We start from the raw sequence: 26,117 nt of genomic DNA, 5'->3' as shown, positions 1-26,117 counted from the left end.
TCTATCTGCAATGTTCAGTAAGGTTGCACCCTTCTATTTACAGGAATGTTCAGTTGTGCTTGAAATGTAGGGATAATCCTAACTTAATAAAAGGCTATAAATTATGATATGACCATGCACATTAGAAATATAAACCCAGGGTCCAGTTTAGATGCTACCCTCGTTAGTTGGCCTATGAAATATGAATTATTCTCAGTGCTGAATCTGATTGTCTGCATTTGGTTGTGTATGATATATCATGTTGTGCGACCCATCTTGAATAATTAGCCAACCACCGAGATGGGAAGATTGCCCAATGTTTTCTTATTTGGGTTGGAACAATCCTGCATACATTCATGGTGGCGCTTCCAGGACATTTTAGTGCCTTAATGCAGAGATTACTGTAGTCTAGCCTATTTCTACTTTACATTTAGACCTTTTCAATCAACATCACTCTACCGAAATTGCTATAAGTATCCAATGCAGGCTTAGAATCTGAAAGCTTCTCAGCTTAATTTCCCTTTACCTTCATATCCTCAAAGTCTGTGATTCCTAATCTTGACAGATAGTGGTAATTTACATAAATCAGCTTTTTACCTGTGATGAGGTTCTCAGTGAAACAGGCCTGGGGTGGATAAAGACAGAGTCGTTGACTAGTCGCCATCAGCAAAGTGGACTGCTGTGCACTAATGTTAGGCTAGCAAAAAGAAAATGGAAAAGTTATTTGGCATTGTAAAGAAATTAGTAACTTCATAAAATAATGTGATAGATCACTCACTGTATAATGTGGATATCCTAAGGATCCTATCCATTTTGTCAAGGCCTGGCAACTCCAGTGAAGGAATGCCATGGTGTGTGTGTGTGTGTGTGTGTGTGTGTGTGTGTGTGTGTGTGTGTGTGTGTGTGTGTGTGTGTGTGTGTGTGTGTGTGTGTGTGTGTGTGTGTGTGTGTGTTATCATAGAAACGGTCACTTGTCAAGCTAGGTTGAAAGTGTTTATGTCATCTTCAACCTAGCTGTAAGGAAAGAAGCTATCGTAGCTCAGCCACAGTTTTCCATTGGGTCAAATTACTTTGCTCACGCCTAAATATAGCATGTTAGGTATAGAAATAGGTAACTTAATTATAGCATAAAAACCAAGGCCAATGTAAAAAGTGTCTGTCACATTATAAAAAGTGGAATCAGGAATAAAGTAATGTAGTGACTTATTGACTATGGTCTATTCTATACTATTATAATGTATTCTACCTTATTCTATAAAGTTAAATTTACTTAATTTAATGTATGTTCCGAAAAAAAGACCAGCTCTCACATGATACTTTAAGCTCTGTTGGATAAGAAAAAAATGCATAAGGTGAAATGATGGACTCGATTTTGCACCAATGAAAGACATGTAACTGAGCTGGGGTGGGCACTAATTGCAAGGGTAGATTATTTAGCATGGCTCGGTGTCCTGGGTGTTTGGCGGAGTTTATACATTTTAGACCATTCCATTGGTCCTTACGTGAAATCCACTCGGCCGGAATACCGGACCGTGTAAACGAATTCACCCAATGTCAACGACGACTGGTCCCTATCATGAAATGCCAGCCAATCCGCTTCATACATTTTGGGGCGTGTTTTTGTTTTCGCCAACTGATTGGTTCTCGTCCAAGCGTTTGTCCCTCACATGTTGCGTCCTCTTCACGGGACTCTAGCGTTTCCATTTCACAGATGAATAAAGTATCTGCTGCATTCATCAACGTAGCCTAACTTTGCTGTCTCATTGAAAGATCAAATAAAAGGTGCAGCTTTTGCGTTTTCTACGTTCTCAGTCTGTTTGACTTCATCAACGTATAACTGCTAGATAGCTGACATTATAAATGGCCAGAGGTGTCTGTGTTTAGGGACTGTGGTGTGTGTACTTTGGGCTGAAAGCAATCACAATCTCTTCTACCATGGCAGGGATTCTAGCGAGATCGTTATGGAGCAAAAAGGTCAACCACATTCCCCGTGCAGCTTTTCTAGCTAAATGCATTGCTTTATACTTGATTGGCTAGCTAGCTATATAAATTGCTAGCATAGTAGCATGGCACGGTAGCTAGTTAGCTAAGTATCGCCACACTTTTGGGGAAAAAAGTCTAAGCAGTCATGTAGGATTATATCCTTTTTGCCATTGCAACGTTAGCTATATTCTGTAGCATGCGGTCAATGCATGATTAACAGGTTGAACGAGTCAACTAGCTAGCTAACTAGCTTCAATGTCACAGTTAGTTAGCTTAGCTAACTAGTTAGCTAGCAGAAAGGTAGGGTTTTGGATCTTAGCTAGCTGGTCAATGGCAATGGAAACGTAACGTTAAATTGATCCTCGTGTGTCCTCTCTTCAGGTACCACTTCAGATGGGTCTCATGTGTTATTCATCATCATCAGTGGTGAGTTAACATCTTGCAATCGTATAATAACTAGATTTATGAGTGGTCGTATGTATACTGTAGCTCGCTATCTAAAACTTATATGCTCATGCAATCTACACCTGCACAGACATGTTTGACATTGTCGATGGCATGTCCATTGTGAGGTTGTCATTTACTGTCTTCTTGCAGCCCACCACCAAGCTGTTCATTGACGGCAAGTTTGTAGAGTCCAGCACCTCAGAATGGCTGGACATTCACAACCCTGTAAGTGTCAATGCTTACACACACACACCACAACAGGTGTACACAATGTATAAGCCGGTCGGGTCGGAAGATGAATATGTCTTGAGGGTGTCATATTTTAATCTGTATGATTTGCAAAGTGTAGAAATGGAAGCCTATTCTTCACAGCCAACTGACCCGTGACATGTTTATGCACTAACATTAACTACAACTCTGCACCTACTTCAGGGAAACTTGCTGTTGACTTGCTTTTGGCAAGGCAACTATATACTGCTGTTGAATGCAGAATCAGCTACACACCCAGAAGACCATAAATCTCTTCCCTACAAATAATTTCATTTAAATGTTAGCCTAAAAATGATTTATGTATTATTTATAATGCTAAAAACCTTGGTAAAAGACAGAAAAGTCCCCCTCAAGCATTCAGTCTCACTAAAAAGACCATAATGAAGCGCTATCTGACTCCACTGCCTATTCTACATGTCATGATATAACGTTATACCTGTACACAATCAATTTTTACGTTACACCCTTCTGGACAGGCCCCTTATGTAGTGTGTCTCTGTTCACAATGACATGATTATTAATCTATTGTCCTTCTCACCCTACCTCAGGCCACTAACGAGGTGGTGGGTCGCGTGCCCAAAGCCACCCAGACAGAGATGTTAGCTGCAGTAGAGTCCTGCTCCAGGGCCTACGCCTCCTGGGCCGAGACCTCCATCCTCACCCGCCAGCAGATCTTCCTCCGATACCAGCAGCTCATCAAGGAAAACATTGTAAGGAAAGACCCTGGTCTGAAAATGGGCCTCCATAGGAATGGTTCCCAATATTTTGTTCAATATAATGCCTTTTGAGCTGTATTGAAAATCGTGATCCAAAAAATAAGCTACAAACGCGTTTCTTTGCAACAATCGGGGCCTAAAACATGAATGTTCATCAAAGATGTTTGGTTCATTTATTTATTTTCATCTGTGTTTTCAGAAAGAGCTAGCCAGGCTGATCACCCTGGAGCAGGGCAAGACTCTGGCTGACGCGGAGGGAGACGTCTTCAGAGGATTGCGTAGGTAGACCAGTCATGCTAAGTAGGCATGGGAAAACACGGGAGAAAATGTTTGAACTGGCTGAAACGGGGAGATACGACAACAACTTGTCTCTGTAGTCTGTATTGAAATCTCTGTTCTGCAATCGCTATCTCCTTGCACCACAAATATTTGACCCTCTGCCCACCACTTCTATGTCTTTCACTGCTACTCTTATCTCTAAGAGTAGCAGTTTGACCTTCTGCTTCCTGGCTTTTACTCACCGTCTCTCTTCCCCCTAGAGGTGGCAGAGCACGCCTGCAGCATCACCTCCCTGATGCTGGGGGAGACCCTGCCCTCCATCACCAAAGACATGGATACCTATACCTACCGCCTGCCCATCGGGGTGTGTGCTGGTATCGCCCCCTTCAACTTCCCTGCCATGATCCCTCTGTGGATGTTCCCCATGGGTATGGTGTGTGGCAACACCTACCTGATGAAGCCTTCCGAGCGCGTCCCAGGATGCACCATGCTGCTGGCCAGGCTGCTGCAGGACGCAGGGATGCCCGACGGGACCCTGAACATCATCCATGGACAGCACGCTGGTAAGACCAGGGGGCGTGTGTGTGTGATGAGTCTTTATAAAACATGCTATTGAAGTGTCCTGTTTCCCAGGATGTAAGGAAAAACCAGGCTGTTCTGATCATGTGTGTTAGCTAGTGCCTGAGGTATATTGGTAGTCTTTGAATGTCCTGTAGACCCAGCACTTTATGTTAAGTAAACGCTTTGCCTAATGTGTGTGTAGGTAAATGTGTTTAAGTGCCGTAGGGGGTAGCAGTCCATATAGGAAACACTGTTTGTTTTGTTGCAGGTTTCATTTCCAAGGTGATTACACCTCCATCTTGTGCCCTTACAGTGCCATGTTGAGGAGTGAAATAATATGACCTTTGACCTCTTTCCGTAGCTGTGAACTTCATCTGTGACCACCCTGCCATCAAGGCCATCAGCTTTGTGGGCTCCAACCAGGCAGGAGAGTACATCTATGAGAGAGGATCCAAGAATGGCAAGCGAGTGCAGTCCAACATGGTAAATATGATAACCGAATAGGGTCAATTGGGGACTAAACGAATGAAGGGAACTCTTAGACACTTAGGGAAATATGTCTGCCTTAAATAGTCTACAGTGCCCTTAGCCATACTGCAAGATGAATAGTTCTACCACATTATCAATCCTGAACCATTAGATGGCTAGTCCCTTGAGTTTCTTATTGCTTCGGTCTATGTCTTTGCACATTCTGAAAACGCATGTCAGTAAACCTACCAACCCTTGTATTCTGCCTCGTAGGGAGCTAAGAACCACGGTGTGGTGATGCCTGACGCAAACAAGGAGAACACTCTGAACCAGCTGGTGGGCGCAGCCTTTGGCGCTGCAGGACAGCGTTGTATGGCTCTCTCAACCGCCATTCTCGTAGGCGAGGCTCGTGAATGGCTCCCAGAGCTGGTGGAGCGCTCCAAAGCCCTGCGCGTCAATGCAGGTACAGTGCCTTGCGAAAGTATTCGGCCCCCTTGAACTTTGCGACCTTTTGCCACATTTCAGGCTTCAAACATAAAGATATAAAACTGTATTTTTTTGTGAAGAATCAACAACAAGTGGGACGCAATCATGAAGTGGAATGACATTTATTGGATATTTCAAACCTTTTTAACAAATCAAAAACTGAGCGTGCAAAATTATTCAAGTTAATACTTTGTAGCGCCACCTTTTGCTGCGATTACAGCTGTAAGTCGCTTGGGGTATGTCTCGATCAGTTTTGCACATCGAGAGACTGACATTTTTTCAAGTCAGTGATTTATGTTGAGTATAGGTTGCGGAAATACAAATATAATGTGACTAAAGTGAAAGGGCATTACGTTTATTAAAATGGCCCACTGTTTGTCATTTTAGACAAACTAGTCTAAATCATCATCAAACATGTGACAGACTTAATTATATTTGAGTCAAAATGACTAAGACTAAAACTAAAAAAGAGTGCCAAAATGAAAACAACTGAAATGTACTGGCTTGGGACTGTTGTGACCGTGCAGTGTGAAACTGAAACTAGGGATCTTTCCCTTTCAAGACCATTTGATACGTTTCTAGATGTACAGTGCCTTGCAAAAGTATTCACCCCCTTGGCGTTTTTCCTATTTTGTTGCGTTACAACCTGTCATTTAAATGGATTTTTATTTGGATTTCATGTAATGAACATACACAAAATAGTCCAAATTGGTGAAATGAAAAACAATAACTTGTTTTTTATTTTAGACCACAGAAAAGTGGTGTGCACATATGTATTCCCCCCTTTTGCTATGAAGCCCCTAAAATAAGATCTGGTGCAACCAATTACCTTCAGAAGTCGCATAATTAATTAAAGTCCACCAGTATGTGTATATATCATACATACATACATACACACCTGTTCTGAAATGCCCCAGAGTCTGCAACACCACTAAGCAAGCGGCACCATGAAGACCAAGGAGACCAACCCATGAAGACCAGGGTTGGGTTATAAATATCAGAAACTTTGAACATCCCACGGAGCACCATTAAATCCATTATTAAAAAATGGAAAGAATATGGCACCACAACAAACCTGTCACGAGTGGGCCGCCCACCAAAACTCACGGACCAGGCTAGGAGGCCATTAATCAGAGGCAACTGAGAGACCAATGAAAACCCTGAAGGTGCTGCAACGCTCCACAGCAGCGATTGGAGTATCTGTCCGTAGAACCACTTTAAAACCCCTTGGGGATAGGGCTGATTGCTGCCCCCTTTGGGGTGATTGCGTGCCCATAGTAAACAGAAAAAAAATCTGTCAAAAATTGCTAATATATGCAATTAAAAATGATTATTGAATAGAAAGCACTCTAAAGCTTCTAAAACCGTTAAAATTATGTCTGTAAGTAAAGCAGAACTCTCAGGGCACTCATTCTCCCAAACTCTTGTCATCATAAAAGTTGGCCCAACTTTGACGTCATCGCCCCCACCCTTCCCAAGCACCTACCTTCCTGGGAACAGTTTCTATGCCTTCAGCGCGATGTCCGCTTTCAATGGGGCTTCTCATTGTGTGAATCGCCCGTTCACGAGAGTTTTGGCGGGCCGAAACCTTTCGGTCACGCGAGAAAACAGGTTACTCTCATGCGCGTTCTGCTCCGGTGATGTCTTTCTTCCAAGATTGATTAAACGATGTGTGTGTTACTGTTCGTCCTGAGAATTGCTGTGAAGCTATATAACATGCTAACGCTGTGTTCTGAACATAGTTTGACAAGTTTAGTCGACATATAATATGTAATTTCAACGTTTTGGTGCGCACCCACTTTACTTTTTGGCTGCATTTCAACCGAAATATGTCGTGTTTGATAACCGAAAGAGACAGACTTCAAAACTAAAGCTGTTTTTGGTAAGTATAAACCCTTCCAGGTCTTCTGATGGAAGAACAGCAAAGGTAAGGGAATATTTATGTGTTACATTTGGGTTTCTGTGGACTCCGAGATAGAGGAGCCAAAATGCTAATTCCTGAGCGCCGACTCATATTATAGCCTAGTGAACGAAATCTGTAACGTTAAAAATAAATGTAACACAGCGATTGCATTTAGAAGAAGTGTATCTTTCTATAGATATGTAGAACATGCATATTTAGTCAAAGTTTATGTTGTGTATTCCATGTTAGCTGACGGCATCTGCTGAAGCCATCGTCATTTCTCCGGACATTTGAGTAGCATTTTTTTAACATGGCGTCATTGTAAACAGAGATTTATGGATATTTATAGCATATTATTGAAAAAAACATAAATGTACTGTGTAACATGTTATATTACTGTCATCTGATGAAGATTTCAAAAGGTTAGTGAAATTATTTTTCTTTTAATCCTGCGTTTGGTGATTGCATATTTTGTTCAATTTGGCTATGGAAATTAGCTGTGTCTTTGGAGTGTCTTCGGTGGTGGTTTGACATAAATATGTGCTATGTTTTCGCCGTAAAACATTTTAGAAATCTGACTTGCTGGCTAGATAAACAAGTTGTTTATCTTTCATTTGAGCTATTGGACTTGTTAATGTGTGGAGGTTAAATATTTCTAAGAATATTTTTGCATTCCGTGCGCGACCGTTCCAGCTGACGGTGGGAGGGCTGATCCCCAATTGGGAACCAACATCTTTGTCAGATGTAAACTCCACAGAGCTGGGGTTTACAGAAGAGTGGACAGAAAAAAGCCATTGCTTAAAGAAAAAAAAATAAGCAAACATGTTTGGTGTTCGTCAAAAGGCATGTGGGAGACTCCCCAAACATATGGAAGAAGGTACTCTGGTCAGATGAGACTAAAATTGAGCTTTTTAGCCATCAAGGAAGACACTGTCTGGCACAAACCCAACACCTCTCATCCCCACAGTGAAGCATGGTGGTGGCAGCATCATGCTGTGGGGATGTTTTTCATTGGCAGGGACTGGGAAACTGGTCAGAATTGAAGGAATGATGGATGGTGCTAAATACAGGGAAATTCTTGAGGGAAACTTGTTTCAGTCTTCCAGATATTTGAGACTGGGACGGAGGTTCACCTTCCAGCAGGACAATGACCCTAAGCATACTGCTAAAGCAACACTTGGGTGGTTTAAGGTGAAACATTTACATGTCTTGGAATGGCCTAGTCAAAGACCAGATCTCAATCCAATTGAGAATCTGTGAGAATCTGTGGAAGATTGCTGAAACACCAGCAGGAACCCATCCAACTTGAAGGAGCTGGAGCAGTTTTGCCTTGAAGAATGGGGAAAAATGCCATTGGCTAGATGTGCCAAGCTTATAGAGACATATTCCAAGAGACATGCAGCTGTAATTTCTGCAGAAGGTGGCTCTACAAAGTATTGACTTTGGGGGGGTGAATAGGTATGCACACAAGTACATTTTTTGTCTCATTTCTTGTTTGTTTCACAAGGAAAAAAGATTTTGCATCTTCAAAGTGGCATGTTGCGTAAATCAAATGATACAAAAAATCCCCCCAAAAATCTATTTTAATTTCAGGTTGTAAGGCTACTAAATAGGAAAAATGCCAAGGGGGGTGAATACTTTCACAAGGCACTGTACCTCTCACTCTTTTACTTAAAGGGACTTTCAATGCCTTGTGTGGATTTATTACTTTTTTTCCTCCGCAAAACTTCTTACAAATCAATGTTTTCCCCCTATGTGTGAGAACATTGATTTTAATTAAACATTTCAAATAGTACATTCAATATGACCACCAGCGCCAGTCCACATAGTGTATGTCATAGAATAGAGTTTTTTAATTGTGTGTTTTCTTCCTCTGTGTGTATTTAGGTGACCAGCCGGGTGCCGACGTGGGTCCTCTGATCTCCCCTGAAGCCAGGGCCCGTGTTGAAATGTTGATCCAGAGCGGCGTGGACGAGGGAGCTACGCTGCTGCTGGATGGACGCAATGTCCACGTCAAAGGATACGAGAATGGCAACTTTGTAGGGCCCACCATCATCGCCAATGTTACGGTAAGGGGGGGGGGGGGGTGGTGTGTGTGTCTCTATAACCAACCTGGCTTTGAACCCAGGTTAGCTGAATGATTTACTGGTTTTTAAAATTTGATTAAAAAATACTTTAGGGTTGGATCAGCTTTAATATTAGAGCTGATCCAACCCTAACGTAATTTTAAAAAAAAATATTAAACTGTCTTAGGTCAGTTAGGATCACCACTTTATTTTAAGAATGTGAAATGTCAGAATAAATAGTAGAGATTTATTTGAGCTTTTATTTCTTTCATCACATTCCCAGTGGGTATTAGTATTGTATTAGTATTTGGTAGCATTGCCTTTAAATTGTTTAACTTGGGCCAAATGTTTTTGTTAGCCTTTCACAAGCTTCCCACAAAAAGTTGGGTGAATTTTGGGTCATTCCTCCTGACAGAGCTGGTGTAACTGAGTCAGGTTTGTAGGTGTCCTTGCTCGCACATGCTTTTTCAGTTCTGCCCACAAATTTTCTATAGGATTGAGGTCAGGGCTTTAATGGCCACTCCAATACCTTGATTTTGCTGTCCTTAAGCCATTTTGCCACAACTTTGGAAGTATGCTTGGGGTCATTGTCCATTTGGAAGACCCATTTGCGACCAAGCTTTAACTTCCTGACTGATGTCTTGAGATGTTGCTTCAATATATCCATATAATTGCCCTCCTCATGATGCCATCTATTTTGTGAAGTGCACCAGTCTAACCTGCAGCAATGCACTCCCAGAACATGATGCTGCCACCCCCGTGCTTCACAGTTAGGATGGTGTTCTTCGGTTTGCAAGCCTCCCCCTTTTTCCTCTTAACTTATTGATGGTCATTATGGCCACACAGTTCTATTTTTGTTTTGTCAGACCAGAGGACATTTCTTCAAAAAGTACAATCTTTGTCCCTATGTGCAGTTACAAACTGTAGTCTGGCATTTTTTTATGGGGGTTTTACAGTGGCTTCTTCCTTGCTGAGCAGCCTTTCAGATTATGTCGATATAGGACTCATTTTACTGTGGATATAGACACTTTTGTACCGGTTTTCCTCCAGCATCAAGGTCCTTTGCTGCTGTTCTGGGATTGATTTTGCACTTTTCGCACCAAAGTACGTTCATCTCTAGGAGACGGAATGCGTCTCCTTCCTGAGCAGTATGACGGCTGCGTGGTCCCAGGGGTTTATACTTGCGTGAACGTGGTACCTTCAGGCGTTTGGAAATTGCTCCCTAGGATAAACCAGACTTGTGGAGGTCTGCAATTATTTTCTGAGGTCTTGGCTGATTTCTTTTGATTTTCCCATGATGTCAAGCAAAGAGGCACTGAGTTTGAAGGTTGGCCTTGAAAGACATCCACAGGTACACCTCCAATTGACTCAAATTATGTCAATTAGCCTATTGGAGGTGTGGCTGTATTTCAAGGATTGTGTGTTCCTGGTGTAACTTGGGCAGTTGTTGCCATCCTGTACCTGTCCCGCAGGTGTGATGTACTGATCCTGTGCAGGTGTTACACGTGGTCTGCCACTGTGAAGACGATCAGCTGTCCGTCCTGTCTCCCTGTAGCGCTGTCTTAGGAGTCTCACAGTACGGACATTGCAATTTATTGCCCTGGCCACATCTGCAGTCCTCATGCCTCCTTGCAGCATGCCTAAGGCACATTCACGCAGATGAGCAGGGATCTTGGGGCATCTTTTTTTTGGTGTTTTTCAGAATCAGTAGAAATGCCTCATTAGTGTCCTAAGGTCACAGTTATGAGAACTTAGGACACTAACAGCTTACAGACGGTAGGCAATTGAGTCTCAACGCCCGTTCCACAGGTGCATGTTCATTAATTATTAATGGGTCAATGAACAAGCATGGGAAACGGTGTTTAAACCCTTTTACGGTGAAGATTTGTGAGGTTATTTGGATTTGTACGAATGGTCTTTGAAAGAAAGGATCCTGATAAAGGGATGTTTCTTTTTTGCTGAGTTTATATATAACATTTCAGTTTGCAAGAATTGTGTCGTTTTAAGTTTTGATTGACTGTTAGCACGCTCAGCTAAACCCTAGGTTTCCACATCTACAAACTATACAGGTTACTGTATTTCATAGATCATGTACATTTTGGTGAACCATCTCCACTACACTTGGAAGGGTCATGCACATCAGTGGAGTATCTCAGAACAACGTTGAACCTTGGTACAGTGGAAATTACACTGACAAAAGTACAAACAAATATATACAAACTTTTGACATACCAGTGTTAGGTTCTAAATGAACCTTCTAAAGTTTCATGGACGTTTAATAAAGCTCAAGCCAAGTTTATAACCCCATTGGGTCAAACAGCTGCATAAGACAAAAGACATTCATTCACACGAGCACTGATATTTATCCCTTTCTCCTAGGCTGAGTCTCCTCCTACACATCTGAACAGCCAATGCATCTCTGTTGCTAGACAGAACTTTAGTGATATCTGTTCTTCCTCACTTCATCTGACCTCTGCCCCAAAGTGCTCACTCCTCTCCAACTCACGGCTGTTATGTTGACTCGTACCAGACTGTCTTTTTTTCCTCACATAGGATCCCTGATGGCTAACAACATACCCGGACAGAATGTAAACGTTATACATTCCCCTCTCTCCCTGAATAAGTATTTCATATTCTCAGAACCCAACACGACAATCTAGGGCTACAAAACCTAGATAAATATTTTAAAAAGTCAACTAGCCCATGTCAGCTGATCTGGACATTTCTGACAAGTTATAAATGGCTCTCTAAAGTATGCACTGATGAGGGAAATGACGAGGAAAACTGATGATGCACTACTTAATCTTAGGCTTTTTCCTCCCCTCCCCAGCCAGCGATGAAGTGCTACACGGAGGAGATCTTTGGGCCGGTGCTGGTGGTTCTGGAGGCTGACACTCTGGATGAAGCCATCTCCCTGGTCAACAACAACCAGTACGGCAACGGAACCGCCATCTTCACCACCAACGGCGCCACCGCCCGCAAGTACACACACGAGGTGGATGTCGGACAGGTGAGCCGTAGTTCAGAGACTTCCGGTAGGTGCTTGGGGGAAGTAAGACTTGTGTGATTGGCGTCCAAAAGTACAAGTAGTTTCCTATTTAACTTCATTTCTAGATGGATGGGTAACTATGCAGTGATTCATAGCTTGTGGTAACTCTGAGGATAATTTTAATGCAACTTTAATGACATTTTAGTTATTTAGCAGATGCTCTTATCCAGAGCGACTTACGGTAGTGAGTGCATGCATTTTTAATTCGTACTGGTCCCCCGCGGGAATCGAACCCACAACCCTTTGCAAGTGGCATGCTCTACCAACTGAGCCACACGGGGACATCTCTTGTTTACCGCACTATTTTTGTTGTGTATGCAAGTCTTTTTCATGGGTCGTTGAAGGTGTAATTTGTAGGTTAACGTTGGGCATTGTTTTCCTTTTCTATCTTTGGTTAATTTTGTTGGTGTATTGGACGAGGGATGGGTGGGGTTCTCAGATGGTTGAGGGGACGCTCTTAGTGAACTGGGGTGGGGGGGGGGGATCTTGGAGGGCTGGTTGGGAGTTTGGGCTGATGGGTCGCTGGTTTGTGTCCCCATTTTTTTGATCTTGTGGGAGATCTGTCGACGTGTCCTCGAGCAGGGCGTTGACCCTGGTTGCTTCTGTGTCACTCTGGATGGGAGTCTGATAGATGACTGATTTGTGTATATATTCAATAAAAAATACATTTACTTTGAGCATGGTATGATCTTCGGTGTCTAGGGTTTCCTGAGAATGGTGCGACAAACCAAACATCCGGTCAGTCAGCGGCAGTCCTGTGGTCAAAAACAGCTTGAAGGAGAATGGCAAGAATCGTGCAAGCTAACAGGCGGGCCACAAACAGACAAATAAGCGCCACTTCTGGAAGAAACCTGGCACCATCCCCATGTTGAAGCATGCTGGTGGCAAGGGACTGCCGCTGAAAAACATCCCCACAGCACAGTTGCCACTTTAAATTGTTTAACATGCTGTGGGGATGTTTGTCAGCGGCAGTCCCTTGCCACCACCATGCTTCAACATAGGGATGGTGCCAGGTTTCTTCCAGACGTGGCGCTTGGCATTCAGGCCAAAGAGTTCATTCTTGGATTCATCAGACCAGAGAACAGTATTTCTCATGGTCAGAGTCCTTTAGGTGCCTTTTGGCAAACTCCAAGCGTGTTGCCATGTGCCTTTTACTGAGGAGTGGCTTCCGTGTGGCCACTCTACCCTAAAGGCCTGATTGGCCTTTAGAGGTGGTTGTCCTTCTGGAAGGTTCTCCCATTTCCAGAGGAACTCTGGAGCTCTGTCAGTGACCATAGGGTTCTTGGTAACCTCCCTGACCAAGGCCCTTCTCCCCACGATTGCTCAATCCTAGTCAGGATTGACGGAAAGATGAACAGAGCAAAGTATAGACAGATCCTTGATGTCAACCTGCTCCAGAGCATACGAATATTTTCAGTAGTGTATTTTTTTTCATTTGTGTGTGTATATACATATGTATGTATGTATGTATGTATGTATGTATGTATATATATGTATATATATATATATATATATATATATATATATATATATATATATATATATATATATATATATGTGTATGTGTATATATATATGTATATATGTATATATATGTATATATATATGTATATATGTATATATATGTATATATGTATATATGTATATATATGTATATATGTATATATGTATATATATATATATATATTTATATATATATATATTTATATATTATATATATATATATTATATATATAATATATATTATATATATAATATATTATATATATATATATATTAAATAAATGTTTTTTTTTTTTACTAATATACTAATGGAATGGCTTTTAAAAAAAAAGTCTTTTTTTTTAACTAGGCAAGTCGGTTAAGAACAAATTCTTATTTTCAAGGATGGCCTAGGAACAGTGGGTTCAGGGGCAGAGCAACAGATTTTTACCTTGTCAGCTCGGGGATTAGATCTTGCAACCTTTCGGTTACAAGTCCAACACTCTAACCAGTAGGCTACCTGCCGCCACAACTGCATCCTCTTTAGCGGCTTTGAACAACATATTGCCACAGACAATGAACGCAGCAGTATTTGTGATGTTATGTGAAATTGTTCTGAAAAGTGGAGGGGGAAAAAATTAATCAAACTTGGTGTGACTGGTTCAGTGCGTTGGCAAGGAACCCCCCCCCCCCCCCCCCCCCCCCAATCTGAAACGTCTTAATTTGTATAGTCGACTAATATTTAGAGAACATGGATAATAGTAATGCTACTGATAACGTAATAGTAATGTAATGGTGAAGTTTCAGAGAAAAGCCACGTTTTCTTTTGTCTGATATGCGCAAATCCCCCCCCCCCCCCCCGCCAATTACCGTAACTTAAATTTCAAGACCGTCACAGCCCTAATCACAACTGGTGAGAGGATATGCTGAGAAAGAAGGGCAAATTAGCAGATATTAGGCCCGTAGGCTACAGCATAGCTTCTATACATTTTAATTGCTTACTATATGTGCAGGCTACACACAACCTCTCGACGCAGTTATGGTAGATAACGTTCAATCTCCAGCTCACATTGAAATCCCCAAACTAACGTGTGACACTGGCAGAGGCTCAAAATATAAACTGTTGCTAATCACAAAAGTGCTTGAGGAAATGTACATTTGCAACATTGTTTCATGATGTTATGCTAACAAAAACAAGCGCACTGTGGGCCAATTGGTTAGATTTGCGATCAACTGCGACATCTGTGGTGCTGAAGCTCCACTGGCCTAGGGCTGCTATTAGTTTATCTGATTTATTTAGGGGATAATCTGAGTCACCACAAACGGGTTATCGTAAAGTAAAAATAAGCCAACAAGCTGTCTGACATATTTTTCGGGGGAAATATTAAACCCTACTCGTGTGTGTGTGTGTTTCTCATTTAGATTGGTGTGAACGTGCCCATCCCCGTCCCCCTTCCCATGTTCTCCTTCACCGGCTCCAGAGGTTCCTTCAGGGGCGACACCAACTTCTACGGCAAACAGGTTAGCTCGCAACAACCAGCACAAGCCCACAACTGTTTCTCGCCCATGGTTTTTTATCATATGACCATATTGGTCCTAATTTAATAGTTTCTGCAGTCAACTGTACAGTATGAGGTGGCCATTTTTTCTAGTGTTGACTGTCTGCGCCTCTTCTGTGTTGTGTGTCTCTACAGGGCATCCAATTCTACACTCAGGTCAAGACTGTTACATCACAGTGGAAGGCTGACGACGCCACCACGAAGAGCCCAGCCGTTACCATGCCGACCATGGGACGCTAAACGGAACGTTCACTTGTTAATGTGGTGTTCTCTACCTGGCACAACGTTCCACATACTGACTGACATGCGTTAACATTCAGAAGGGGTTAGCAGCCAAGGGGTACGAACAACTGATAAGTCTATTACAGTCATGGAATATGTTTTATACTGAGTGTACTATATGAGAAATGTTTTTGTATTTGAGTTTGACCCTGTTACTGAAATTGCTTCCGGTAGGGTGATGGCAGATTTTAATCTGACATGTACTGTTACTTGTAGCAACAAATCCTCTGTTCAAGCACTAGTCATATGCTGACCCTGGGCGTCACATTGGAAGGATGGACTAGGTGGAATGCAATGGGTGAGAGAAGGCTGGTGGCAGCTAGTCTAGGTGGTTAGAGTGTTGGGCCAGTAACCGAAAGGTTGCTGGATCGAATCCCCAAGCTGACAAGGTAAAAATCTGTTGGCTGCCCCTGAGCAGGCCACTGTTCCCTGGTAGGCCGTCATTGTAAATAAGAATGTGTTCTTAACTGACTTGCCTAGTTAAAAAGGTTACATCTGAAAAATATTTTATTTTTAAAATCTAAGATGTTACTCCGCTTGCATCCTAACTACAACTATTAGGAGGGGAACAGCGGGACACCATAGATAAACGGCTTCACCCAGTCCCTTGTGGGCATTAGTGCTCCCAATCTGTGAAACGGAGACACTAGCTAGGTTTCCATCCAATTGGCGATGGATTTTAGAATATTCGCATCAATGTGAATTTTCTCACCAGAGATGTTTCCATCACGTTGACTTGTTGCCGATTTTTTAAAGGCTGTGGGTTAGGACGTAGTGCACATAAAAAGAAAAACTTTTGCAGTTAAATTCCCATGTACCAAATAAAAAATACACTGTACATTGGTTTCCATCGCATATAACTCTGATGGTTTTGTCACATCAAATGTAGCATTATATAGCGAATGTGCCCACTCCGGTTTTGGCACGTGCACTCTAACCAACAGTTTGCAGTGCGGATACAGCCGACAACATGAGATTATTATGGACAAAGGAGTGAGATTGACAAAAAATAAACTGCAGCCAAGCATTGATCACCATGTCACAAGAATCTTCATTTTTATTCAAAAGGAGCATCAATCTCATCACCGTGCACTTCCATCCACCATGTGAAGTTCACTTATTTCATCTGTAGCCCAGGAGCGTAGCCATAATTAGTATTTAAAAAAAATAAAAAATAAATTCTACTTAATTTATCTTGCGACTTGCACCGTATATAATTTCGTAATACAATAGTTTTATACTAGTGCATAGTACTTAGAGCAACCTTGTTACATATACAAATAATGACCTATCCCAGCGTCTTAAAATAAAACTCACTTTAGAACATTTGCCAACAACAAACTCTTCTTCAGACACACTTTAATTTTGATGGGTAAGCAAGCCTGTATTTGATGTTACAATTTATACCACGGTGGGCAGTATTATAAAATGGTACCGAACCTTTAGTAGACATAAATCATAAGTAGAGGTCGGCCGATTTAATTAGGGCCGATTTTTTTTGGGGGGGGGGGGGGGGGGGATTTTTTTTTTTTTTAAATCCAGTTTCAAAACAATCGGTAATCGGCATTTTTGGACGCCAATTATATTGCAATCTATGAGGAGACTGCGTGGCAGGCTGACCACCTGTTACGTGAGTGCAGGCAGCAAGGAGCCATGGTAAATTGCTAGCTAGCATTAAACTTATCTTAACATAATCACTAGTTAACTACACATGGTTGATGATATTACTAGTTTAACTAACTTGTCCTGCGTTGCATATAATCAATGCTGTGCCTGAAATTGTCACTTCTCTTGCGTTCAGTGAAAGAGTCGGGGTATATGCAGCAGTTTGGGTCACCTGGCTCGTTGAGAACTGTGTGAAGACCATTTCTTCAGAGACCGTAATAAATTTGCCAGAATTTTACATAATTATGACAATATTGAAGGTTGTGCAATATTTAGACTTAGGGTTGCCACCCGTTTTGATAAAATACGGAACGGTTCCGTATTTCACTGAAAGAATAACAGTTTTGTTTTCGAAATGATAGATTCTGGATTTGACCATATTAATGACCTTGTGTGTTTTATATTAAAATTAAGTCTATGATTTGATATTCGATAGAGCAGTCTGACTGAGCGACGGTAGGCAGCAGCAGGCTGGTAAGCATTCATTTAAACCACACTTTCCTGCGTTTGCCAGCAGCTCTTCGCAATGCTTGAAGCACAGCTCTGTTTGACTTCAAATCTATCAACTCCCGAGATTAGGCTGGCAATACTATAGTGCCTATAAGAACATCCAATAGTCAAAGGTCTATGAAATACAAATGGTATAGAGAGAAATAGTCCTATAATAACTACAACCTAAAAGTTCTTAACTGGGAATATTGAAGTCTCATGTTAAAAGGAACCACCAGCTTTCATATGTTCTCATGTTCTGAGCAAGGAACTTAAACGGTAGCTTTTTTACATGGCACATATTGCTTTCTTCTCCAACACTGTGTTTTTGCATTATTTAAACCAAATTGAACATGTTTCATTATTTGAGACAAAATATATTTTATTTAACATCAGAACTAATTTATTTATATAGCCCTTCGTACATCAGCTGATATCTCAAAGTGCTGTATAGAAACCTAGCCTAAAACCCCAAACAGCAAGCAATATGCAGGTGTAGAAGCACGGTGGCTAGGAAAAACTCCCTAGAAAGGCCAAAACCTAGAGAGGAACCAGGCTCTGAGGGGGTGGCCAGTCCTCTTCTGGCTGTGCCAGGTGGAGATTATAACAGAACATGGCCAAGATGTTCAAATGTTCATAAATGACCAGCATGGTCAGATAATAATAATCACAGTAGTTGTCGAGGGTGCAGCAAGTCGGCACCTCAGGAGTAAATGTCAGTTGGATTTTCATAGCCGATCATTAAAAGGTATCTCTACCACTTCTGCTGTCTCTAGAGAGTTGAAAACAGCATGTCTGGGATAGGTAGCACGTCCGGTGAACAGGTCAGGATTCCATAACAGAACGGTTGAAACGGGAGCAGAAGCACAGCCGGGTGGACTGGGGACAGCAAGGAGTCCTCATGCCAGGTAGTCCTGAGGCATGGTCCTAGGGCTCAGGTCCTCTGAGAGCGCGAAAGAGAGAGCATGAGCATTCTTAAATTCACACAGGACACCGGATAAGACAGGAGAAGTACTCCAGATATAACAAACTGACTCTAGCCCTGACACATAAACTACTGCAGCATAAATACTGGAGGCTGAGACAGGAGGGGTCAGGAGACACTGTATTATATTACGCTAAAATAAGTGTTCATTGTTCATTCAGTATTGTTGTAATTGTCATTTATTACAAATATATAAAAATCGTCCGATTAATCGGTACAGAATTTTTTTGGGTCCTCCAATAATCGGTATCGGTATTGAAAAATCATAATATGGTGATGATTTCATCATAATCCAATGTATCTGAGTTCCACCTCAAAAGACAGCAAACTGAAGTGGTTCAGCCGGGCGCTTGTCATTGAAGTGCGAAGACGATTTTTAAAATCCTAGTTGTGTCTCCACACTGCATGATGTCATTGGAAGTGTGACAATGATCCTTAACAGAGTTTATATTAGGGAAAATATCATCAGGGCAGCTGTCGAGTACACTCATTATGGAGGAAAAGTCACTCTTTCCCATGTTCATTTTGAAACTCAACTGCTGAATAAAAACAGTGAATTCAGCATCCTCAATTTATAGTGCATAATGATCGCATGTGGTTTGCAGCTGCTCTTTAAGGCCGCAGGTTTGGTAGTCTTTGGAAAAGGAGGCTGCCGCTTGCATGATTTGTATGTGTATTCTTGAAATCTTGAGTTCAACTCAGTAATCTGTCTGTCTAGAATATTGTTACAAAGTTGCCTCAGGTCACTGTCACTCTTGATGCTGAATGTTTTCCCTAAATGAAGTTGACTACACTGTAATCAGCAGTTTCCATAAACCCAACAGCATTTTCTTGAATCATTCTACAATGAATGCATCGGATGCACACATCAATAAGTTCTCGTTTAGATTCCCTTGCATTTCAAAGAAGGTACCAAACAATACAAAAGTGTTGTTTTTTCTTTTGTGTTATCTTTTACCAGATCTATATTCTCCTACATAACTTTCACATTTCCACAAACTTCAAAATGTTTCCTTTCAAATGGTACCAAGAATATGCATATACTTGCTACAGGCAGTTAGATTTGGGCATGTCATTTTAGGCGAAAATTGGGGAAAAGGGGCGGATCCTTAGGCCTGTTTTCTATTTCTGAGTCCCACGATTTCTAGGCCCATGGGTCCAGTTTTTAAATCCTTCTCATATAAATCTGAATTCGACATTTGCCCCAGGAAAGTGCCTACAAAACTTACAATAAATTATATATTTCGCTTTACTATACTCAATCCACACGAACTGGTCATAACACCTTGAAGAGAAGCTGCATAATTTGCCAGCTTTTGGGAACTTTGCTAGCTTTTGGTTGACATGCTGGTTCATCAACGGGAGACAAATCTGTCGGTGGACCTACTGCAGGTTCACCGCAGCATCAAGAACGAGAGGAGACCGTGGGGTAAGGCAAGCATGCCTGGCTCAACGTGGCATTGGCGGTTGTGATTGCGGTTGTTTCAATCCTGGAGCCACCTGTTAAATGTTTCATTCTGGAAGCTATCGGTAGATTGATCCAAATAATTTTCTGGCACACACTCCTTTTACACACTCCATTTGGTTTACCATTGCTAGAACTACTAAATTACCTTAGCTGGTGAGTCGATTCGAGTAAACTAGCGTGGTAGAGTGTGCTAGTTTATGCGCTACAAAGGTTAGCCATGTGACGTTGCCAGGTTGTTGCGGTAAACCATCGTATGACATTTTTTTTAGGCCTATCACTGGCTGCGCGGCTGCTGTAAACAGCATGTTTTCTTGAGTGGTAGTGGAAGGACCACACAACATCACGTTATTCCAAGTTTACTGCGATATAATGGCTATTATATTCATATTTGCGCATAAAGACGTTTCCACCGGCATTTCTAATATAACTAATTGTACAGATACGAAAACATCTCACCTTAACTAGTGTATTTTCTTTTGTCGACATTAGGAAAGTTTACTGACATTTTGCTGTTTCCATCATGTTTTTATCCGAAATGTGCATTATTCACATAAAAAGGTTTAATGTGATTTCTACAAATGTATTTTGTGCTGACAGGTCTCTGTTAGTATTTCAGTGAGTATTCATTACAATAATACAATTTGTGATGTTAGTGCCTAGACTTCTGCTCCCGAGTGGCGCAGCAGTCTAAGGCACTGCCTCTCCGTGCTAGAGGTGTCATTACAGACCCTGGTTCGGTTCCAGGCTGTATCGCAACCGGTCGTGATTGGGAGTCCCATAGGGCGGTGCACAATTGGCCCCGCGTTGTTAGGGTAGGGCTGGGATAAGAATTTGTTCTTAACTGACCTGCCTAGTTAAATAAAGATAACATAAAAATGATGCAATGATGCACCCTGTTTTACATGGAATAAAGATTTCCATTGAATACTGCTGCTAAAGACACTTCTTCCTATGCCTCATCGATGAGCTCTATATATTGCAACTATAACTAAGTATAACAGATTCATGCTCTCTCAAGCATGAATCTGGGGGAAACAAGTTTTGTTGAGAAGTTGTACATTTACGAGTCAGACACCTTTTAGAGCCACCCTTTGATGAGTGGTTAAGCTTTGTGGTCCCTGAAGTTCTTGATTATATGTTCTGTAGGCCACAGAATAACACATGCGACTGGTACGGAACTTCATAAACAAGCTTTGACAAGGCTTTGCTGTTGTTAAAGTACAGAATTAGACATGGATGTATATGTTTATCATAAACATTTGACAACACTAGGTAGTCAGATTACCATGGGGTTTGCTATGTTTTTTGGGGCTACAGAGCTTGCTTTTCTATTCATCAATAGCGGAGTCCTGAACAGGGCACAGAGATTTTCCTAGCAATCCTAAATCTGCTGTCTGGTGGTTATTTTGGTTGTGAAAACCCTTTCATGTAGACATTGTGAACAGTAAAGCGGCAGAGTTTCAAACTTTAAGCAGTAAAACTGGTAATTGGCTGCCTAAGAAATTCCTATGTTTTGACAGACAGACCATGGTACTTGTTGCAAAATCCCAACAATAGAAATATGCTTCTGCTGTGCTGGCACAAAACTAATTACAGTGAGTTTCCCTTGACTGCATTGAACATGCTGAAAATTGGTATTGTGGGTTGATTATTTAGTTTCCTCAGCTTGTTCATTCTTTCGGGATTAACCTTTATGGTCTTCATTTACATTGTCAGCAAGATTACCTAAATGTATGGAAAACACCAATCTACATGAGAATTATACATTTTTTTTTTATCAGTGGTTTGACAGATGCCACGGGGAGGAGCTCCGAATGGGGAAAAATAGTTTTGAACGGTCAACCAACTCGGAATTCCAAGAGGGAAATTCTGGCATCTTTCTAGAGCTCTAACTGTCCTACCTGAAGATCACCAACGTTATGATTTTATCTGCTTTTTTCCCAATTGTTTTGCAGCATGTTTTTTTATATTAGATTTTTTAATATATATATTTTTAAATGAACAACAAATCAATACAGGAAGTACATGTGGGAACACAAGTATATATAAATAATATACAAAGGACAATTGGGCTGGAGGGTAAAATATTTCATTACACAAGGACCTTTAAGGGACATACATACACTTATTATTCTAACAGTTTTTTTGTTAGTAGAGTATTTAATTGTCTTAAAATACAGTTCAATTTCCTTTTGTAAGGTAAGAAAATGTGGTGTTTTGTTTGTAAATTTACATTTGTGAATATGAAATTTGGCCAAAAGAATAATGAAATTAATGACATAAAAAAATGTTCAGCTTATTTCTATCGTAGGCAAAGAATCCAAGCAGTACATCTCTCCACAACAGTGTAAGATTTTCATAAATGTGTTCAATTATAAATCTACTGATGTCTTGTCATAGTTTTCTTACATGAATACAATGCCAAAGAAGATGCAACACTGTTTCTGGGTGGTCATTACAAAAGGAGCAATTAGAGTTGATGTTTTCCAACATTGATGACGTAGGTACGCCCTCCAGTTTAGCTGTAGCAGGTGGATGTTGACATGAATAGTAAAATCATTAGCTAGCTAGATATGTATTTTTTTCTTATGGCTGTGACGACCTGTATTGCCCGAGAAGAAATGTATATCATTTTGTTTGATTTGCAGTACATTTTGTGGTCTCTTCGGGAAGCGGTCACTGGTTAGCCTAGTTAGATAGCTAGCACGTTAGCTGTCAATGGTAAATCGTGCAACGGCATGGGTCAACTGCTGTCAGAAATGAGCTCAATATAAACTTTTGTGCCTATTTTATTCCCAGCATTTATTTACACAACATGCCACTATATAGGTAGCAGCTATCGTTTCTTTATTTGCATGCAGTGTAAGTTAGCTAGCTAGCACAAAAATGTGTTAATTAAAGAAATGTAGGCGAGTCGACAAGGCAGGACCATGACATTATCAGAGGTAAACTGGCTCTGGCAGCCAAAACAGTCAAATTCTCCCTCTAAACATGAATCGATTCTCAATTGCGATATGGTTCTAGAAACATAAGATATACTTTCATAACACATCAAATTATTTCTCAAATGCAAAATATACACTTACTGTACTCTTTTAGTTCAGTTCAGTTACAACACTTCTGGCGTCCTTTCATTACACACAGGCGTTTGGTGACGCTATAGTTTACTAGAACGGGTCAACAAGCGCTGTAACATGGACATGTGGGAACCCAAACGCTATACAGGTGTGTGTCGTAATTCAACAATTTGTTTAATGAAAAATCTTTCTGGATTATAGTACATTTCCAAATGTTTTCAAAATCGCATTGAAAACAAGCATTATTAAAGTGTAGACAAAACTTCGGGATTATTGTACACAATCCCATGCAGTCTTCAATGCATCAACTGAGAACCAAAGAGGTAGCCCTCTGGTGAACGGTGGCTAGCAGCTAGCTATCATAGTCTTGGGAATTTGACAGCACTGCACTGGAAATTTGAACAGAGTAGCCTTTTAACAGCCTTTTTCTTTAACATGATCAGTACAGAACTGTTTATATTCTTGACAGCTGCAGCGTTGTGGTTTCACTTGCAATACTGTAGGTTTCCCATGGGGTTAGTTTATATAACATGAGGTTATAACATGTTGTTTATGCACTATTAAAAACCAATAACACATTCCTTTAAACAAGGTCAATCAATCAAATGTATTTTATAAAGCCCTTTTTACATCAGCAGTTGTCTCAAAGTGCTTTACAGATACCCAGCCTAAAACCCCAAAGAGAAAGCAATGCAGACAGAGGCAAAGTGTCTAGAAAAAAAATCCCTAGGAAGAAACCTACAGAGGAACCAGGCCCGGAGGGCTTGCCAGTCCTGTTCTGGCTGTACCGGAACCATTTTCAGTATACGTGGCCAGATCGTTTTTCAAGATGGACTGCATGGACAGGAGAGAGGGCCTCTGAATTTCTCACAATAGTCTATAGTATTTGTCACACATATGATAGTTGGTTCTTTTTATTTTATTTGTATTTATTTCACCTTTATTTAACTAGGCAAGTCAGTTAAGAACAAATTTTAAATTTACAATGACGGCCTACCCCGGCCAAACCCTAACCCGGACGACGCTGGGCCAATTGTGCACCACCCTATGGGACTCCCAATCACGGCGGGTTGTGATACAGCCTGGAATCAAACCAGGGTCTGTCGTGACGTCTCTAGCACTGAGATGCAGTGCCTTTAGACCGCTGAGCCACTCGGGCGAAACAGTTGTAAGGGGAGTACTGTACATTTGTCTAACAATCCTGCTTGGTGGAAGTGTCAACGTCATCCTCCAGAAGGCTCCCTTCTGATTGGTGAATGGCTAGTTAGGGTGTGGTTAAAGTGCATATAACTGCATGCTATTGCTTTGGGGCTCTTCTGTTGGTTGTTGCTTCTATTTGTGACCTTGTGTCGTCTATCCAGTTAGGTCAGGACTCAGGAGCAGTGTCAATTATCTAGCGTGCTGTTGGCTAAACTAAACTTTCCTCTGCATGACTGCCTCAGTGTCCACTCTCCTATTAGTTGAGTCGACTAAGATACCCTTCAGTCCCTCAGTTTTAGCCTAATCCTCCTGGCCTCGTACCCATCAGAGGGACACTCATCTCCTACTCCTTCCCCAGAGATGTCTTCCCAGGCTTCTCTCCGACCTGCGGTGGTCCTGTCACTGGTTCTGGTTGTGTGGGCATTGACAGGGCTGACCCATGCCCAGCCCAAGGCTTCTGTCCTGGACTTCTCAGCCAGCCTGGGTAACCTCCTCCCAAGCCTCAGCCGACCAGCCAACTCCAGCCGGATCTTCTATGGGGTAATGTTTGACGCTGGCAGCACTGGCACACGCATCCACGTCTATACCTTCATACAGAAAGACCCTGGTGAGTTATGCTAAAACTACTGGAGAGAGCGGTGTTTAGATGCTCCCTGATGTGTTACTCTGCGCAATGTAGTGCTATTGAATTGCCCGTTTACTTCAAGCAAAATTGAATTGGTATATTATTAAATGCTCATCAATAAACATAACTCTATGCACATCTTCATAAAACATTGTTAATGTTTGCAAATTGTAAATGAAATGCTTATTGCTTCAAGTGGATTGTATGTTTTTTTGTTGTTGACGGATCGTTCATGTGTATCTTTTGTCTGACAGAGGAGTTACCAGTGCTGGATAATGAGATGTTCCATTCCATCAAGCCTGGTCTGTCAGCATATGCAGACATGCCTGAAATGGTGAGACAGCAGCGGTTGTAATTGTCGATGCAGCAAGTGGTATTCAAATATTTCAAAAACACTTAAAATGGCTTGAGTCCCTAAAATGCACATCATAATCATCATCTCCACCACCACATTCTCTCCCCAGGGTGGGTACACAGTGAGGCAGCTTCTGAAAGTGGCTAAGAAAACCGTCCCCCGGCTGGAATGGAAGAGAACCCCGCTGGTCTTGAAAGCTACAGCAGGACTCAGGCTTCTGCCCTCAGAGAAATCCCAGGCTCTACTGGAACAGGTATGGGTGGGAGCTAGGGCACTCCTAGATCTGATAGGGGGCTGGAGCACTTCTAAATCAGGTATGGCACTGCCATAGGTGTTGACACCGCATTCATCCTTTCTACTGTCATCTCACTGTCTTCCCACTCCACCCCACAGGTGCAGGATGTTTTTGATGAATCTCCCTTCTTCGTCCCAGACGATAGCGTCAGCATAATGAATGGTACAAATGAAGGTAAAGTCTCGTCTACCCATAACCCGTAGTCAACCTCCAGTCAGAGCTATTCATCAGCACTCCGGAGGCAGGCTTCAGCAGTGCTCGCGTCTTGGTGGCATCAGTCACTGTTCTCCTTCGACAGCTTGCAAGACACTTTCTTAACCCCGATCTGTTATGATGACGCTGTAGAAAAAGAGGGTTGTTGTTGTTAGTCTGTCTTGGTTACACCTCAAAAAGGTGTAATTATGTGGTGAATGGATTTAGTGGTTTAC

At 41.6% G+C, this 26,117-nt stretch overlaps 2 protein-coding genes across 3 annotated transcripts in view; both read left to right on the top strand.

Moving 5' to 3' along the window:
- Positions 1 to 1,788: 1,788 nt before the first annotated feature.
- Positions 1,789 to 16,569, top strand: LOC109900961 (methylmalonate-semialdehyde dehydrogenase [acylating], mitochondrial-like). The gene is made up of 12 exons (XM_031837482.1): positions 1,789 to 1,953; positions 2,344 to 2,388; positions 2,560 to 2,634; positions 3,228 to 3,389; positions 3,595 to 3,673; positions 3,935 to 4,237; positions 4,597 to 4,718; positions 4,977 to 5,166; positions 8,980 to 9,161; positions 11,989 to 12,168; positions 15,112 to 15,210; positions 15,384 to 16,569. Exons 1-12 carry the CDS (start codon positions 1,915 to 1,917, stop codon positions 15,486 to 15,488), a joined length of 1,581 nt encoding a protein of 526 aa, XP_031693342.1. The 5' UTR covers positions 1,789 to 1,914; the 3' UTR covers positions 15,489 to 16,569.
- A 3,217-nt stretch (positions 16,570 to 19,786) lies between these two features.
- LOC109900958 (ectonucleoside triphosphate diphosphohydrolase 5) overlaps positions 19,787 to 26,117 on the top strand; it is a 12,333-nt gene continuing 6,002 nt past the window's right edge. The window contains exons 1-5 of one of the 2 annotated variants that reach the window (XM_020496879.2): positions 19,787 to 20,098; positions 24,773 to 25,021; positions 25,294 to 25,373; positions 25,504 to 25,647; positions 25,788 to 25,863. In XM_020496879.2, the coding sequence (XP_020352468.1) occupies positions 20,014 to 20,098; positions 24,773 to 25,021; positions 25,294 to 25,373; positions 25,504 to 25,647; positions 25,788 to 25,863 (634 nt within the window). In that variant the 5' untranslated portion in view covers positions 19,787 to 20,013. Of the gene's footprint in view, positions 20,099 to 22,631; positions 23,363 to 24,772; positions 25,022 to 25,293; positions 25,374 to 25,503; positions 25,648 to 25,787; positions 25,864 to 26,117 lie in introns of those variants that run through there. The other variant, XM_020496880.2, reaches the window with a different exon arrangement.

Source organism: Oncorhynchus kisutch, linkage group LG12 (assembly GCF_002021735.2).
Source record: "Oncorhynchus kisutch isolate 150728-3 linkage group LG12, Okis_V2, whole genome shotgun sequence".
Classification (NCBI taxonomy): domain Eukaryota; kingdom Metazoa; phylum Chordata; class Actinopteri; order Salmoniformes; family Salmonidae; genus Oncorhynchus; species Oncorhynchus kisutch.
The sequence above is the reverse complement of the archived record's forward strand: the minus strand, read 5'-3'. Positions and strand labels throughout refer to the sequence as shown.